The sequence below is a fragment of the Athalia rosae genome, chromosome 1 (assembly GCF_917208135.1).
Source record: "Athalia rosae chromosome 1, iyAthRosa1.1, whole genome shotgun sequence".
Classification (NCBI taxonomy): Eukaryota; Metazoa; Arthropoda; class Insecta; order Hymenoptera; family Athaliidae; genus Athalia; species Athalia rosae.
In genome coordinates, this window is record NC_064026.1 from 6340377 (window position 1) to 6355797 (window position 15421).

The following is a 15421-nucleotide window of genomic DNA, read 5'->3' on the forward strand; positions in this document are numbered from 1 at the left end:
TGATAAAGGAATGAAGAACGCCTAATTAGCGACTCGAACCACCGACATTACGACCCGTAAATTTCCATCTTTGAAATCCTTCGGCGTGAATTCGGTCGCGAGGAACTCCGATCCGACCTTGTACACCCGGAGGGATTATGAGCAGGAATCGGTTAATTATCTCAACAGAAAAGAGCGAGCTTACGGACTAATTATAGCGTAATTACTACCGAGTATATTAATTGATTGAGCGCGGACAAATTAGACACGAATAATGTACAACGATAACCGGTTATCGCGGGGTAAGGCAGCTGCCGCCGACTCCTTCGTTAATTTGTCTTCGTCACCGAGATCCGTCGCAGAAACAAAATAACAACATCGATCGATTATATGTATACCTCTAATTGATGTTGTACGAAGTGATGCTAAAAAAAAAAATTAATCAAATCGAAGTAAAAATCGAACGGTAAAAATTAACTCTTCACGAATAACGAACACGCGAACGTTGGGGTGTTCGTTGCAATGCCGTTGAATTTTTTTCTTTTTTTTTTTTTTCTTTTACGCCCATGAAATTTTGATTTATACAATTTATGTAGAACATAATTATCGAAGGGGGTTGCAATAGATTTTTGGACCCCCTGCTCGGCGGTCTGAAAGTTGCCTTCGAAAAATAAGTTCACTCGGTAATCTTATCCTGATACGGAGCACGCGATCCTTTTGAGTTACTGCCGCTTTTCAACGCGGCACCTGTTCGCTAATGCATCTGCGTTACAGTGAATTCTAAATTCCGTGTAACTTTTCCAACGCCAGCGTCAGCTCCTGCGTTTTTCTTCAATCCTCCGTTGTTGTTCGAAAGCGTGAAGTACACGACCTCTACTTTTAATTACGCATATCACGTACGGGGCCGACTCCGTTTTAATGTCTACAATTTATTGTACTTCATCTACATGTTAATTTACTGCATAAAGTTTCGTCCTGCGATTGACTTGGAAATTACCAACTCAACGACCATGCTCCGGATCGGCGCAAATTTCATCGCTATTTTGTTTCTTTTTTTTCTCCTCACGACAAAGTTAATTCGGTCTTAAAGTCGGTTGGGTATGTAAATTTTACGGAACAACCTGTAAATTGCTCAATTTACAACCGACGTGTTGAAAATATTCGCTCGACGTTGATTATGTACAGTTACAAATATGGCGAACGAGACAATAATTGATGATAAATAGGTATACGTAAATTTTAATATTCATCCCGATTTTATTCGGTTTTATCTTTCCTCTTTCTGTATTCGCAGGATTTATCTGCTTGAGATTTTTTTTCAACAGATTCACGTCGACGAGGTAAAATAGTATAAATAGGAGGGGCGAAAGGAGGGTGCAAAGGTTAACGACGATCAGTTATCCCGCGTAGGACGTTCTTCACCGTACGGTGAAACGAAAGTTTTCGAGGTGGGGAAAGCTATGGGGGTTATAATTCAAAGTGGTCATAGATTCGTTGAGAGCGTGAAGTTAGGAACTAATAAACGTCTTTGGCTGGTCATATCTCGGGTAAGCCGTCACCTCGTTACAAGACTGAACAAATGTAATACAACTCCCTCATCCTAAATCACAAAAACAAACTGGTTCTCATAAAATTACCACTCCGAGGAGTGTGCGGGGGGGTTAGTTTCGTTGGTTTCTGTGAGCAGACCGGGTATACGTATGAAACTCTGTTGTTGTTAAAATGAAGATTTCATCGGCCGCCGAAATTATCCCAACACCGCCGCATCCTTGAATTTATAATATCGCATCGCTGCAGATCCAGATGCCGCGTTAATAAGGTGGCGAAATTTTTAGCTAAATAAATATAAGGGGAACGTTGATATTTAAAATTTTGTTATTATTCTCGGGGAATCGATACGGTTTTCCGACACGATCTCTACATAATTCCGAAAAGAACACGCGTTATGTACGTACCGCACGTACACGAGGGAATTATAACGTCGGCCTTTAGCGCGGCTGCAGCTACCTACCAGCCGCAAGCGTATATTCCTGTAAACCAGCTATTTCTGGGCAACCCTTGTCATAACTTGGTCGCAGCTACCGCGACACGCTCACGTCTGCATTTCTTTAAGCATCTTCACACCGAGTACGTGCAACCGTACGGCGAACACCGTATCAGAAAAAAAAAAAAAAAAACAAACAAAAAAAAACCACGTATAACGTCTCAATTATATATGTATTTCCGTTTTTCAATCCCACATATCGAGTCGTTTCGGCGAACAATTTGAATTCGTTGTCACCTGAATTCACACGTGGAAGCGTTCGAACAAGTTGTTTCATTCCCTCGAGGTGTTGGAATCGCCGATAAAAGCCTAAAAGTACACGTATAAAATCTTTATCACCGAATATAATTAGCGGTGTAGACGGAGCTTCGGGTTATACCGTCGTCGTAGTAATGTTTTTATTTTCACACCGTTTCGCGGACGCGTTCGTTTTACGTTGTACGACGTACGAAGGTTGGAAGTTGCGGGTAGAAAGATTTTTACGCACTTACGGGCGATGCGGATAGGAGAGAAAGGGTGCGCCACTCCCAGCGAACGTATGTTGTTACGTAGAACAAGTAGGTTCGAATCTCATATACCTACGCATATTATGCATCGACAACTTCAGTATTATACCGTACGTATGTACCTATTATGCGCTTCGCTTGATTTATAACTATGCGCCGCGGAAGTGTGTGAGAAATTTATGGGATGAGAAACGCGCGCGAGACTCGTACGGGTGAGAGGAGGATATTGATATCGCGCGCGAGATTTTATCGATACAATTTTTTTCGAAGCTGCAGCGATCGAACGCGGTCCCATTGTTGTTGCGACTGAAATGGATCTCCGTCGTTGAGAAGTTTCGGTGGTAGAGAAAAAAAAAGGGTGAGGAAATAAAAGGAGAAAATGTGGAAGCGCGTAAATTGTCTGGCTCCTACTCGTAGCGTCGGGGACTCTCTCTCGTCCGGGGGCAAGAAACTTGCACCGCCTTGGGTGGTTGAGCGGGCCGAAGAAGAAACCTTTTTATATTAAGATATCCCTCCGCAACACAAGCAGAATATTCAAAGGGCTGTCGTATCTCCGTTCAGGTGAAACTGGATAGATTAACAGAGTGGTTTTTTAACGAGGCAGAGGTTATAAAAACCGCGAGGTTGATATTCGCTTTTTGCGATCGTTATACAGAACTTGTTACCGTTTCCCCACGAGATATCTGCTCCCCGCTGTATATTTCAACAGCCGAACATAGAAGCAAAGGGAGATAAGAATTGGCCCGCGGCAATTTTAACGAACCCGAAATAGGCGCTGCTTTTCATTTTATTTCTCTCGTCCTAAATTGTTTAATAATCTTCGTGTGAGGCCCGGAGCGTTGAGCGTCGAGAACGTTTGCCTTTCTTTTCTTTTCATTCCGACGAAAATTTACATCAATTCCATACGAGTTACTGGACTTTTCACGAAACAATTGAATCCGTATAATTTGATCCCCTTTCCCTCCGGGGGTCGTCGAACCCTCGATTACGATTCCCACTGATTATACCGGAAGCGGTAATAGACGGAGTTCTCAACCACGTTATACACGGCTACCGAGTTACGAGCAATCGAGAAATCGAGCGAACAAAGTCAGAATCTAATGTTAGCGTAGGTCGTAAACGACCCTCTGTGTACACTGTGTTACTGCTAATTGCTTGTCGAGTAATACGCCGCACGGTGCTGCCCCGATGAAGATATAACGGAAGTTACTCGAGGAAATAGCTCGCGGCTAATATAGCGGCCAGGAAGTCGGAAATACCAAAGTTTCGTAGAAACGAACGGGCGAAACGTTACCTGCAAAAAAAGAGAACGGAGAAACTGGCGAGAAAAAGAGGAAAAAAATGAACAACCCTTCAAAGCCCGACTCGCACCTCATTATACGTACATATTATTTCCGTGTTCGAGCGGAAGCAAAATCTGCATAACGGAAATGGCATCTTTTAAAAAAGCAATAAACGCGACGGGGTTGAAATTTCGATTCGTCAGACAATTCGGGATGCGAATTTCATCGAACAATCAAGATATATATTTTTGCACCGCAATTGCACACGCGGTTTTAGTCGGTTCGGGCCAATGTCAATAACGCGTTAGTAATCAGTTGTGAGTGATACATCAAACGTGGTATCGAGATAATGGACGGAAAAACGAAAGAAAATAATTCAACGAAATGTGAAAAGATCAATATTTTAACAAACTGCACCACGCCACGTGCGAGATGTATTTAAGCATATCTGCCAGAAGACTATTTCTTTTTTTCTCCTTTCTTTTCCTTCAATATCTGCGACAGATTCGGGACGAGGAGAGAAGAAACTATAACTGATCCAAAGTCTACCCTCGTCAGAGACGAGATAACAAAGCGGCGCAATGTAGGAGCAAAAGAAAAAAACGAAGGGAACGAAAAAGAAGAAGCCTGTAGAGGGAGAAAAATGGAGCAAAGCGTGCAAAGATCAATATTTCAACGGGCTTATTTGCGGAGTATTTTATTTAAGAGTGTTGCGTATCAAATTATGTCCGACGTCGGGGAATTATGGATGCCAAATATTTGGAGAGATAATTTTTTTTTTTGCCCATCGCACGAATTTATCTCGACGCGTGTCCCAGATTGTGTAATCTCGTATCAATCCTAACCCCAGGAAGAAGATAAACGCGGATGGTAGCGAAAAAAAAAAAAACGACGAAAAGAGACACAAAGAGTGCGAAAACTTAGCCGAAAACCACCGGGGAACTAATTATCGTCAATTAATTGCACATCGATCAATCTGTCAGCGGCTTAATTTGTTTGGCTGTAAAATCCAAACATCCAACACGCACCTCGAGCCTCCCACAGTCGACGTCCAAAGTAAACAATATTCTGGACGTTCCTCGCGGTACGAACCTCTACGACGTGTTGTCCGCGTGTTCCGAGCTGGACTTTGAAATTTCGTGCGGAGAAGCGATTTTGGCGATTGTTTTTTCAAAATCATTCGATAAAATCGTGGAACCATTTTTCGAAAAAAATGACAAAAAATGAAAACCGGTAACTCTGTATATTATGAGGGACTTGCCGTATATCTGAAACTTATTTTTACCTTTAGCTGCCAACAAAAACATGTTTTCTTAGCAATGATCTGCCGTTAGTAATCTAGTGTCTCGTACAGACCGTGGGGAGTACGTATTGGTTTTGGCGGGGTTCCATCATTTTTTTTCATTATTTCTTAACTTTTTTTTTTCGAAAACAAATCTTCGCACCCCTGTAACTACCTTACGGTGCTCGTACGATGGCTCGCCGAGTAAAAACCCGCGGCGTGTGTGCGAAATGGCTGTGTAAATACTAAAACTGATGTATTGGAATTCCCGGGGTTAATCATCCCCCAGATTTACGGCCATTATCAACGAGGTACGTCTTGCTCGGAGAGATTTGTTCGGTTGTATTTCACGTCGCTTTACCCCACCTCCGGCGTATTGTACGCGGCTTGAAAACGAACGTCACGGATCGGCGAACAAGGAGAACGAGATCTGGACCGAACTCTCGAGATGAAAGTATCGTTTACACCTACTCTGATAGCTGTGATCGTCTAGTGGTGAGGACCCTACGTTGTGGCCGTAGTAACCCAGGTTCGAATCCTGGTCACAGCAATGCGTCAATCCAATCGCATTGTCACAGCAGAGATTCATATTTTGCAACCGTCTCATCTGGATTCGAATTTTGCGCGGGGTTCGGCTGGAAGTTTTTCCCACAGTTTTTCACGCGTCGATCGCCGCATGGGATGAGGAAAGGTTGAAGAGGATCGGAATTTAAGATGGAGTCGGTTTTCCGCGACGTTAAATCGCATCGATTGCAACTTATTCCGCACCGAAAAAAAATGGAAATACCGAAGTTGTTGAATTGGCAATAAATTCTCGTTCGTTTACTGGACACGGGGCGCGAACGAGCATCTGCACCGTGTCCGGATCACGGCAAAGACAATAAGATTCGCTTTTAGACTCCGTAACTGCAGGGCGTAAAACTGAATCGATGAATTACAGCGCATCTTTTCGCGAATTCGACGATCGACGGTCGAAAGCAGATACGACGAATCGACTGCGCGGTGGATGGAAATAAATTCGCTAAATTTACTTGAACGCGGCCATTTTTTTTATTCGAAAATAACCACATTTTGAAATTTCTGAATTTTTTTTTTTTTTTTATTCCTCTCCAAGTCAGTCGACGTCGACGTCGCATCGATTATTACGTCGGGTCGTACTAAAGCGAAACATCGCACCTGCACGAGCTTAGGTCAGGTTATAACGTACCGAGCGGAAGGTATAAATCTAATTTAAAACCAATATTTGTTTCCGAAGCGTTGAAAAAGAATTCGGGGGGCGTCGAGGTGGTGGTGGTTGGCGCGGGATGCCAAGGGATTCTCTAATAGCGTTTCGAGCTCGCCAACAGCCCCGCAGCAGGGAATAGTCGACGAACAAATTGACTATTACCGGGCTCGTAGATAACGGGAGAGGCGCATAAATTCATTAGGAGTTCCAAGTTCCTCTGGTACACCCGATCCTTCGATTTTTAAGTCCAGGTTTTATCGCGCCCGATAACCACCAGGGAATGTTTGGTATCCACGCTACATCCCCAGGGACTAATATCCCGCATTCCCTCCCCTTCCTCCTCCTCCTCCTCCTCATCCTCCTCCTCCTCATCCTTTTCTTCTTCTTTTTATCCTCTTCGTCGCGAGGCTTTACACAACTCGAGGCGCGTCGCCGCTCCGTACGGCGTATACGTGTGAAGAACGACGCCCGCGCCCGCTGATTTACGCCGCGCGTCGCGACGCTGAGCGCAGGAAATTAAAGACCGAAGGTGGTACAACCGAAACGTCTGCTTGTTCCTGGGTGAGGACATGAAAATCCTGAAAAAAATTCGAAAAGAATATTTTTCAGGGCCCATTTCTTATTTCGAGATTTTCTCGTCCGCCGTAGAGGGAGATCGATTTTTACAGAGGGCGTATATCGAATTCGTGGGTGGTATTCGTTTGATGATAAATTTGGTAAATCGACCTCTAACTCTAACGAGTTGAGAGATAAAATGGAAACACGTTATGCCTTGTACTCCGGAGTTTTATAAAGGGATCCACGGTTAGCGCGTTATACGTTGGAAAATGGTCTAATTTTTCTTATCGTTAACTTAAATCGTGCGACGTCGTCCATAAGAGGTGTTATTTTTAAAGTGCTTTCGGTCGGAGGAAAGAGAAGGTTTGGCGTTCTCGACTCACTTCTACGAAAGTTGGACCTGTCTTTGCCGACGAAAAACATATAAATTAACCCCCAGCTGCCGCGGGGACGGGGGTTAAACTTACTTGCTTTAATACTTATTTTTGAAGTACTTATCTCCTCACCAATACATCTTCAAAGATGGACCCGTGATACGTGTGGATACGTGTCTGAAATCTCATCGCGATTTGCAGCGAGGTAAGGCTGAGGAAAGCCAAAAAAAAAGGATTCTCCGACTTTACGGTAACCGTGGAAGAAGAAGAAAAAATTAATGCCCATTTCGGAGTGACTCGGAAGAGTCCTCGCCGAGGACCGCCCCGTCGGGTAATTGCGGCGCGTCGTTAGTTGATTAAAGAATCGATGATCGTGTGGCTTTTAAATCTTGAATAGTAAATTGGGGTTTTAAAACTGGGATTTGGAGATTGGCGCTGGACCAGAATTGCCAATTTATTGGGTTGCGTGTCCGGTATATACAACGGCGGCTTGTTAAGCTGGTTTAGTGTTCCATGCAGTATAGGTATGCAGATACCTTTATCATCTACAATAAATTTTGGCAACTCGGATAGACCTCGTATTATAATTGGCAATATTTTATGCGGTGCTGAAGAATAAACTTATTATTATTATTATGAAAACCCATACCGCGAACGACCGGTTAACGCGTAACCATTAAATTACCTGCCCTCATATCGCGCCTTTTTTGACATTATTTTTATTTCTCCAATCGGAACCTCACCCCCACCGATCGAAGCTTCGACTCGCCGGAATCGCTCTCTCGTTGAAATTCTTTTCCACAATTTTTCGCACGCGATAAACGTGTGCAACCCGATTGTCTTCCGCAACGAAACCGGAAGTTGATCCGAATCGGGGACAGCGTTAATTTTTTTTTGTCATCTTCGTCGAATAAAAGATACGTCCGTATTATTTCCTGTGGGAAGAAAAGCGGGCTTTTACGGAATGCCAATATTTTTAAATAGCTCGCCGAACGTCGAGCGAAGGAACAAACTCGCATCCTACGGTCTCTAGAACTAACCGGATACATTTGTGTAGATGGTGCGTAAAAGATTCATTCCTTCCTCCGAATCTCTTTCGTTCTTTCCTATAGTTATAGGTTCTTCCACGTTTATTGTGAATTCTCTACGTCTATCAGCATCTTTATCTATACCGATTTTTTGACGCTTACTGTCAAACAGAGTTTCGGAGAAAAAAAATCAGCGCTCTTCAGTTTTTCGCTCTTTTTTATATCCTCATTTTTTCTTATTCATCTTTTTTTCTATCACCTCCGCCCCTCGGGATCCCTGCCTTATACTTAGAACGCACGACGAACTTCTATTCCGGAGACCGGCGCTCGATAAACTTGGAGATTTTTCCGCTATTTAAACGAACCGCGAAACGGACGACGCGCTTCCTCCTTTTTTCGTTGCTTCTTCTCCTATCCCATTGAACGAGCCGCCGTAGCTGCGGCCGACGTGGAACGTCTTCACGAAAAGTATCGAGAAAGTAAAATTTTTGAAAAGGAAGTAACTTCGTCCGGAAGTTAATATATTATAAAGACGCTGCAGCGATGAAAACAAGGCCTTTACTGTTTCCTTTTTTTTTATCATCGTTTTGTTTTTGTTTTTCTCAATTTTAGAGGGGCATTTTATTTTTCCTAGGCAATTAAAAATAACACTATGCGAGATGAAAACGGAAACGATGCCGGTATCCTCATACGCGCTCTTCAGACGATTCTCTCTACCCGGGTCCGCGATGTCGCGAGAGGGCGAGACACGATGGAACGATGAGACGATGAGGAGATGAGAAGATGCGGAGATGTGAATGTTCTCAAAAATAGACAGTTTTTCTATAGGAAATGCCCGTAACCCTCTCTACTCTCGGAGCATATCTCCTTCTTCTCCTTGTCTTTTTCCTCCGGCTTTTATACCTATCGCTGTATAGGTATAGGATACGGGGTGAACCCGCCCAACGAAAATAACGACGTACGCGCGTCGGGTATGCCTCCGTATTTTAATAAGTACATGTGTTTGGAAAAGCGCAAAATTAACCCTTCCGAAACGGTAAATCAAACAATTATTATTTTTATGGGATATTCGAAGGCGATCGTAAATCTTTTTACCTCGACGTAAAATCCCACGATACGCGAGCTTAACGGAGTTAAATATTTCTAACCACCCCTCGCCGCGCTCGCGGGGTATGAAAACAATTTCTACGACAATTTTACCCGAGTAGTAGCTGGCTAACCGGAGCCGTACCTAGTTCTCTGGGCGGCCCCATTATCATGCGCGGGACCACCCGGTTCGAACGACCCGCGACTAAACTCACTTCCCTTTTTTACCGAACCCGAAAATGTCGTCCAGGAATATTTTGTTAACTCATTGTCAGCTCAAAAACTTTCTATACCCCGCTTACGCGATAGCGGAGATTTTATTTATTATTATCGTATATTATACTTTATGGAAGAAAGTCCGTAAGGAAATATGTTTCCTCTTTTTTTTTTCATCGACCTACCCACTGTGTGGGTAATCTTTGACTTTATTGACCCGCGTCCAAAAATGGTGAACCTCCGGAGGACCCTCCTCTTCTTATTATTTAGATATTCAAATTCAACCGGCGTTTAACGCTCGTTATTTACGATCGGAAACGAAATCGGGGCACGGATTATCCTTCCTTGGAATCGGGTCCTTGTTTCGGTGGAATCTCCTCCGATCCGCAGTCGGCGGAAAAAATTCACCGGAGTTTGGGAAACTCGTCGCAGAGCGATGGATTTCGTTGTCAGGGTTTGGCGAACGGTGAGTTTAAAAAATGTACACCGGTAGCGTAAATCTTTCAGGTAAATTAAATGACATTAAGAGCCATTTATCTCGTATAATCGCAGGGGGATCGGCGTCCCCATCGGCTACAGTCGGACGAGGATATTGAGATCGGATCGTCGGAGATCCGCGCCCACGATATCGGGCTCGGTGAATGGCGAATGGTAAAATACGTCTTTTGCTGAACACGCGAGAACCGCGGAGAGCCCCGTGAGCTCGCGGTTTATACAATTGCGAGAAGCGAGTATAGTATGCCTTCGCAGTACGTACGGTAGGTATGCGGGCAAAAGTAGCAACGTAGCGGCGAGGCAACAGGGCGCGCGGTTTATTCCTGGGACTCTTACTCTTAAATCGCGTGTTTTCTTAACGCGGATATAAATCCAACGATCGTTGACAGACACTTACACGCCTCTACGCTATACCTACTGCCGGAGAGCTTCGGGAGTCGAGACCCCGCGCGATATAATACAGAATGAATCCCGACTCTCTTCGGACAACCGCGTGCTCCGAGTCGTAAATTATACAAAAACGAAGAATTATCATACGACGGAATTTTCGACGCGCTTCCCGCGTCTTCGACCGGTAAAAATCGACGATTACCGCCGACCCTTCTTCTGTTTTTTTTTTTCACGGCCGCACAATTTTTCAAATCCAAGTTCGCGTGCCGGTCGATCCGACACGCCCTCGGATGATCCGTTTGCGGATAATTGGAAATCGTAGCCGATGATCGATGAGGTTGGTAAATAAAGAGAGATGAAGAAATGAACAAAATGCAAATCATATACTGCCCACGACATCGCCGGAGAAGGCGGTATAAATAATTGCGGCTAGTGTACAACGTGCGCTTAAATTCCACAAGCGATGACCGAAAAGGGAATACGAGAACAAACCTCAAACGGTTCGTAGGAACCAGACTCCATCCGGTGAAAGTAAAAGTGGATAATTCGGCTTTGAAAGAGTCGCGCGTCGTGAACGAGGAATAAAAAATAAAATAAGAAAGAGATCAGGTGGTTCACCTAGTGAACTGGTTAGCGTACCTCGGTCCTCAGCCTCCTTCCCTTCTCTCGCTTGTCCTACAAAAAAGTTCCGAACTCAGCCGGTAATCGCGTGGGCCGATTACTTCGCTTGTTCATTCAAATACGCCAGCGATTTAATCGAATCGAAGATGTCCTTTTTTCTCTTTCTCATCCAATCGGAGCCTCGCTAATCAGATCGCGCGATTTTCGGATGCTCCTGCGTCCGGCTCGCGAGGATACGGATCTCGATTTTCCCTCGCGGAATTCAGAGTTCCGTTGTCGAGCAGATTAACGACGTTGGAAATCGGCGACGGTCCAGCCAACGAAGGGGAGAACCCGGTCGCGTTGTTCGATCGCTCCGGTTGTTCAAGGGCGTTGTCCGGTAGAAGACGTACGACGAAATTGTTACGCCAAAACCTGCGCCACCGTCGCGAGTGGAGTCTGAATCGTGAAATATCGGATGTAAGAACCGCGTACGTATTTCCCTCCGGTACCCCGTGGTGGCTTACCTGCCGAGGGTGATGAGCCAACCCCAATACGCGATCAAAGTCAGGGTACAAGTCGGCAGCATGGCGATTATCGTCCAAGGTATCTCGTAGAAACCACTTTCCAAAAGCACCCTCAAAGCCAGTGCGCAAACGTAGCACGAGAACAAGGCCAACGGCGTCGTTACCAATAAATACAGCGTGTCCAGTATCATCTGTAAATTGCACAATCTAGCGTAATCCGCGTTATCGTCTCATCGGTTAGGAATAATCGCTCACCTGACGCGTGGCGATTACCGTATCGAACCATATTTTAACGCTGGCGATGATACCGTGCCTCGGCACCCTCTTCGTGGCGTATTTATGCCCGCAAAGTTCGCACCTCGAGTGTCCGGATTCCGTTAACCAGCGTTCGAGACATTCGGCGTGCACGAGGGCGACGGAGCCGCGGCATCTGGACGAAGGGAGATAATGGCGATAGCGAAAGGGTAAGAGTTTTCATCTTCCGGAGAGGAGGTAGGAGAGAGCAAAGACGAGAAAAAAACAAACAAAATGAACAGGAGAAAAAAACAGGAAGAAGTTCGGAAGGGAGATTGCAGCCAGTCCCGTCCCGTTTTTCCACTTCGGGGTATTACGCGACACGTGTTACCGATCTTTGACACCTTATCTTTGCGACCCATCGAAAACGAGCGGGTTCTACATATATTTTTAGTTATCTGATGTCTTCGAATATCTTGCCCCACCTACGCGTATATATACCAAAACCTCGAGTATAAGTAGCTAAGCGGTTTTTCTCTTCGGATATTTTTGTTCTTTCCATTTTAGTCTCTTTTTTCAAATTTTCTTTTTTTTTTTGTTTTATTCTTTTACCTCAACCACCCGATACAAAAACCAACGGAAAAACCGCGACTGATGACTTTTCTACCCCCCTAGTTGTATTCTTTTTGTTTTCCTTCGCACGCGTTTCGTTCAGCTTTGAAAATTTCTTACTTGCAAGCGGAGATCAATGGTCCTAAATGAGCGTAGGAGGAAAGGGTGGAAATTTCACTGGACACTCGACGAACTGTCTGACTTTGCCACTCCCACATCGGCTGGGGATCCGATAGAGGAGGGAAACCTCCCATGTGGCAAATTCTGCAGATATCGCCGAACGAACTGCCCGAGGAAATATCTTTGGAAGGGGGGAAAAAAAAGGGAGGAAAAAAAGAGATACGTGAATATCGAAGGAAGTGAAGAGTGACTTTCGAATAAATTCCACGTCACTGAAATCACCATCCTCCTCCTGTTTTCTTTCACGCGATTTATTCAGGTATTTTCTCGATTGCATTTTAGACGAATTTTCCAGATCTCTGGGAGCGTCGGTAGCTGTCCAAGGAAAATCATGATTTTGCGACTTCGCCGAAGATATATTTCGACGTTCTAATCTTAGCGAGTCTTCTCTTCCGCCGGACAGATGAGTATTGGAAGAAGGAGGCGCGTCTCTTTCTGCAGCGTCGGTATAAAATTATTGCAACGACCGAATTTGAAAGAAAGAAAAAAAAAAGGTAAACATTTGTTTGGAAAAAAAATTCTTAACCTCCGTCTTCCCGCAGGGTAATCGTTTCATTTTCATCGATCTCCTCACCGACGTTGGACATCAAATTATTCTACCGATATCTAAAAACATTTTTCCGATCCACCCGGATGAAATTACTTATCGAAATTACGGTATATATATTGTTTTTCGCCGCACTATTAATTTATCCAGCCGGAAAACGGTTAGTCTTTCAAATTTAGTACCGAAATAATTCCCCCGACGTCTGAAGTTGTCGGCTCCTTGTTTTTCCCGAGACAAAAAAAAGGTATTGAAAAAAATAGATAATTCGTAAAAAAAAAAAAAAGAAAAAAGAAAGAAAAAAAAAAAGAAAAAAGTACGCACGAAGAGAAATATAAAAAGGCCAACAGCTGACGCATACTTCACTCGCTACCAGATGCGCGATCACTTTCGCGTACATGAATCTTTTTCACACCTTTTTGAGATGAGTATACTATAGTCTCGTCGCTGTAAACACCCGAAAGAGGATCGCGGTTGGTCCGTTTTTTTTTTTTTTTTCAGTCGAAAAAAGAGAGAAAGAAAGTAGACGGAAAAAAAGAAGATGCTTCGCATTCGCACGGTTTTTCCTAGAGGATGCCGGAGACACCGTCGGGTTCGGTTAACGTTCGGTATCAAACGAGTAGTTCAGCGTAGAGTGCGAGGCGAGTCGAAAGCTAAGCGGAAGTAAAAAGGTTTGATCGATGCGGCCGCAAATTGGCCGATACATACACGGGTCCGGCCGACCGGACGTTAGTCGAGAGGCAGACCGTCACTCTAAATCAAAAGTTTATTTTGGAATTTTGTAGAAGCGGCGTTGCCTCTGCGAATGCGGTGGGCGATTTTGACGTAATCGCGTTCGCGAGATCCGGGGACAGGAGAGTCGGTGAGGAACGTCGAAAAGATACGTTACACGTTGCTTAGGTGGGGTACCGAATATCAAACTCGACTCGACTCGCACGCTACGACGATGTTGCTGCAACGCGGCGGTACAGGAGCCCATTTAATATTTCCGCAATCCGGGGGTGGTTTATTTCGGGGGGATAGTTTCCGGTCCGTTTTTACCCCGCGGGATTAATTTGTCCACTCCAACCGCAACGGCATCGCATGCACATTTAATTATAGTCCGCACACCAGGCTACACAACACCGACCGGACACCGTCCGAAGAATTAAGTAGGTACGACCATCAAAGCGTCACGAATTAGATCTCAAAATCCCGGGTCACCTCTTCCGGTATTTTTTTTCCCTCCGCCGGTTTCCGCTCCCATTTTACCATTCTCTGGCTCATCGATTCTCTCGCTAAAAAAATTGTACGCGTATATTCGGATCTCTTTGGAAATTCTGTTATATACGCGCTTCTGGATTGTTTTCAGTCTCGGTCGTTTTGTTTATTTGTTGGTTTTTTTTTGTTTTTTTTTCTTCAAGAAATTCGTTTTCTCCTTTTATCCCGTCGCAGGTGATTCTTGTCGTTCTATTTATGCCAGGTGCGGGAGCGTCGCGTAGTACGTTGCACCGGGTGAATTAGCGGTTCGAGTCGTCGCCATTTTAACCGAGTGTATAACGTACGTTTTTCAAGATTAATTAAACCTGCAACGTTCCGAAAATAGCGAGAGTTGGAAGAGATCTTACTATACAGCTGGTGGCAGAGCATCAGCGCGGTGGTACGGTAGTAGAAGAGCAACGGGGCACGGCGAGAACCACCGCCAAGCGATGTTAATCCGTTCCCTCGGCGAGGAGGTGTGCAACGCTCGGTCGACCGTTAAGATTAAAATTAAGTTGACAGCGACTTAAATCCGCGGTTCAGACTAACCGGCCAAGATTGGATGGCGCGGTGCGTACGAACGTGATCGGGGTGTGTTTCTCGGTTTCTAAATGAAAACGAGGGATTCCGAGAAGCGGGTTCTAACCGCGACTTTAGATGACTGCGACGACTCGTCGACTTGTCATAGAATGAGTTTGACCAGAGAGAAGATGTTCGAGATGGACCAAGGCTAACCCGCTCTCGCTGGGTCACGTTCAAACTGAATGAACCAACCGGTTCATTCATGATCGATATCTCCACCGCAACCCATTCTCAAATATTATTTCACTCGCTCTTGCCACAAATTCGACGATCGATCGGTCACTCGATTTCGCTCGTTGAACATCATTGCGGTAAGAGTTTTTATCGCTCAATTATTTATCATAAAGTTCAAAAACCAAATTGATGATCGAAATCGAAAATTTATACTTCGACTTCATTCATTTTACTTCAGAAACGCGAATTCGAAATATCCTCGG

At 44.6% G+C, this 15421-nt stretch overlaps 1 protein-coding gene and 1 non-coding gene across 6 annotated transcripts; one reads left to right on the top strand and one right to left on the bottom strand.

Annotated features, from left to right (window-relative positions):
* The first annotated feature begins 5572 nt into the window (after positions 1–5572).
* On the top strand, positions 5573–5644 carry Trnah-gug. The gene has a single exon. It is a non-coding gene; the product is annotated as a tRNA-His (tRNA).
* Positions 5645–6686: 1042 nt separating this feature from the next.
* LOC105689147 (E3 ubiquitin-protein ligase MARCHF2-like) lies at positions 6687–14527 on the bottom strand. 5 transcript variants are annotated; one of them, XM_048656064.1, is made up of 9 exons: positions 13146–14527; positions 12842–13054; positions 12560–12740; positions 11849–12023; positions 11594–11784; positions 11106–11525; positions 8292–8736; positions 7937–8186; positions 6687–6897 (listed from the first exon to the last, which is right to left on the bottom strand). In XM_048656064.1, exons 1-6 carry the CDS (start codon positions 13204–13206, stop codon positions 11276–11278), a joined length of 1071 nt encoding a protein of 356 aa, XP_048512021.1. In that variant the 5' UTR covers positions 13207–14527; the 3' UTR covers positions 6687–6897; positions 7937–8186; positions 8292–8736; positions 11106–11275. The 5 variants fall into 5 exon arrangements, with proteins under 5 accessions (XP_048512021.1, XP_012261428.2, XP_048512011.1 ...); XM_048656050.1 differs by lacking the exon at positions 6687–6897 and adding an exon at positions 6927–7859; XM_048656067.1 differs by lacking the exons at positions 6687–6897; positions 8292–8736 and adding an exon at positions 6929–7859.
* Positions 14528–15421: the final 894 nt, after the last annotated feature.